At 34.4% G+C, this 3241-nt stretch overlaps 1 protein-coding gene across 1 annotated transcript in view; it reads left to right on the top strand.

Moving 5' to 3' along the window:
- LOC106815171 (phosphoenolpyruvate carboxykinase, cytosolic [GTP]-like) overlaps nt 1-3241 on the top strand; it is a 19103-nt gene that overhangs the window by 6328 nt on the left and 9534 nt on the right. Inside the window, exon 3 of the mRNA XM_014819603.1 lies at nt 679-795. Coding sequence (XP_014675089.1) covers nt 679-795 — 117 coding nt within the window. The remainder of the gene's footprint in view (nt 1-678; nt 796-3241) is intronic.

Genomic DNA, 3241 nt, shown 5'->3' on the forward strand with positions numbered 1-3241 from the left:
AAGTTTTAGAGGTGACATGCAGTGATTAAGAATGGGGTTATTAAATTAATCCAGGTATGTTTTGTTCTGTGTATGAATTCCGATAAAATGTCTGATAAAATGTCCTTGAATTTCTGATAAAATGTCCTTGAATTTCTGATAAAATGTCCTTGAATTTCTGATAAAATGTCCTTGAAAAGTCCTTGAAAAGTCCTTGGGAAAAATTTCAGTCCTTCTGTACGAACCATGGGCTAATTCCAAGTGTATTGCAATTAGAGACGGAGTGTGATTTTTCCTGTATTCTCTTAGCTCTACCAGCAAAGCCCCTTCACTCCTGCTATAGGTAGCTGTAGCAGGAGCGCAGGGGCCACACTGATACAGCTATATAGTGTGCCCTATGGTTGTAACATACTTGGCATACACGTGCAGCGATGCTGATCTGTTTTATTGACTATAATTAATTTGATCATGTTCTCTTTGCATCTAAAAGCTTCCTAATCATATTTTCTGAATTTTCTCCACTCCATAAGATCCCTGTTTTTCCTAAATCCTTAGTGTATAAGTCCCTTATTGTATCTTTCGATGCATGAGCTTTTTCAATAATATATTCAAGCAAAAGGCACCTCTAAATTATAACTATGCTGCTGAGCACGGTGACATGTCGAGAGCACGTAACATTGTGTTGCTGTTTGATTTCAGTTTGTGTAAGCCAGACAACATACACATCGTTGATGGCAGTGATGCAGAGAATGAACACATCATAGACATCATGACAAAAGCTGGCATGGTCAAGAAACTGAAGAAATATGAAAACTGGTAAGTATTGAAAAAGTAGCTGAGCACTTGTTTCTCAGAGTGTGCCTGATTCTTTTCTGAACACAGGGTTCCCACAGCCCTTGAAGTTTGTCCTTTGTCCTTGAAACTCCATAAGTTTTCATTTTGTCATTGATAGTCCTTGGAATAGGATTTTATATCGAATGTCCTGGAATTTTGCATTTTTGACCTAAAATAAAAAGCAAACCTTCATTGCTGGTTATCTGACTGACCCTATTCCAAGTCTTCAAATAAGATAAAAAAAAGAAATGAAGGCAATCCAATTCACAGGCCATTGCCTACTCCAAAATAATCCAATCTACTCCAATCTAATCCAAAATTCACAGGCCATTGCCTACTCTACAAAAGTAGTCTATGTTTTGTCCCTGATTTTTACGTGCGGGTGGTGTAGGGGAGGGGTCTAGCTCTAGAATATAAGTTCATCATTTTAATAATTATTATCGCGTTGATGTATTACTTAGTGTTCATGTTATTTTGCTGCACAATTGTGTTAATTTGTGTGTATTTTGTGTGTAGGAACATATACACTGAGTAATAAATAAAAAATGGTTATAATAGTCAGCATATAGTTAAAGGTATCGTTTACTCTAGGGTCTAGGGTTATTTTCAGTTAATTTAGGTTAAAATTACGCTACATAAAAAGTATTATAGTTATAGTAATTATAGATATTTATAGGTATGTGGCATGTGCTATTATTTATAAATCTACTATCAAAATATACTCTCAAATTCTAGAGTAAAGTATTCCTTTAATATTATTTGTTTGTTATAATATGTAAAGATTTTGGACAAGGAGAACATGTATGGCCCTTGATTGTTTCTTCTGTGGGTTGGAGGCTGAAGAAGATCTTTAATTTTACCAGCTTAACAAATACTATGTAATAGCAAGACATTTATAGAGAATTAATTAAAGTAGTGCTCACATTGAACTAGGGTGTGAAACAATTATTTTTACTTTATATATGAATCTATGGTATAATGATGACTCTAAAAAGCTAAAACTACATGTCACTGATTGTCCTTGAAAAAAACATATATATGTCCTTGAAATGTTCTTGAAAAGTCCTTGAAAAATATATTCATACTTGTGGGAACACTGTAAAAGAAAGCATTTGTATTTTTCAACAGTATACAAATGCTTTCTTTTACAGTGTTCCCACAAGTATGAATATATTTTTCAAGGACTTTTCAAGAACATTTCAAGGACATATATGTTTTTTATATATATATGCAGTATAAAATATGACTGCTTATTACCAAATTACTTCAAAATGCCTGTTGGCAGTACTTCTAAAATTTCCACAGTCCAATTAAACAGGTCTGTTCATATTATTATATATAAATTTTAGAAGTACTGCCAACAGGCATTTTGAAGTAATTTGGTAATAAGCAGTCATATTTTATACTGCATAAATCTTTTGCCCAGGGGTGTGTTGCTGAGCAGTACTGTAATAGGAGTCATCCTAATATCACCGCAGCAACAGTTGCGGGAGCTCATATATATTCCTGCTCATCATAAAAAGCATGGTGTCTTATGATACCACAGCCTATATTTTGCATTAGATGTCACTTATGTGCTCTACATTTATATCTATCCACATGCTGTGTAAACAAATATAGCTGTTTACTCGGTCATGCACAGACACTAGTAAAATCTACTAATTAATGTGCCAGCTTGGAATAGATCGTTTGTTTCTACAGGTATGCTAATCTAATAAAACTAATCGAAATTTATATCCTTGTCTTCACTGGGCACCATGGTGTCCTGGGTATTACAAGTTCTTGCACGTACGGTTTCCTGCCCCAGGCTCCATTTATAACCATGTGTAACCCGGTTACGTGCACTACAAGGCAATAACAGCTCCAGGATCCCAGTGTGTATCCTTGAACTTTCGTTAGCTCTGGGTGTCGTATACGGTTTGCTGAGGTGTATAAATATAGTGTTGTCACGTGATCTGGGTGCTTGGCCTAAAAGTATAGCAGGGTTTGAAATGCATGCCATCCCGATGATCGAAGTATTTGTCTGTACACAACGTGTGTACTGGTCTTTTAGCGTAACAGAAGTAGTTGCATTGCACTGAAAGTGACAGCAGTAACAGGCCGTAATAAATAATGCAAATAAAATGATTGTTTAAGATCTTATTGCTGTTTCATCAATAATGAACTATTACATATTCCACTTATTAAAGGTCAAGATAGGAGCGTTTCCCTATAAATATATTAAAATAAAAGTTAGGTTAGGTAGTTTAAAATTGAAATGTTAGGTTAGATAAGATACCCTTTGTCTTTCCTATTTAGTGACATAATTATATTCTTATAAAATTTAAAAAAGAATACATTCATAGTATGAATTTTAATTTTTAAGTTATCAGAGATATACGATTGCTCTACAAAGTAGAAATTGCTAGAAGCCCGTAGTCAGGTATAT

Source organism: Priapulus caudatus, unplaced genomic scaffold (assembly GCF_000485595.1).
Source record: "Priapulus caudatus unplaced genomic scaffold, Priapulus_caudatus-5.0.1 Scaffold1055, whole genome shotgun sequence".
Taxonomy (NCBI): domain Eukaryota; kingdom Metazoa; phylum Priapulida; class Priapulimorpha; order Priapulimorphida; family Priapulidae; genus Priapulus; species Priapulus caudatus.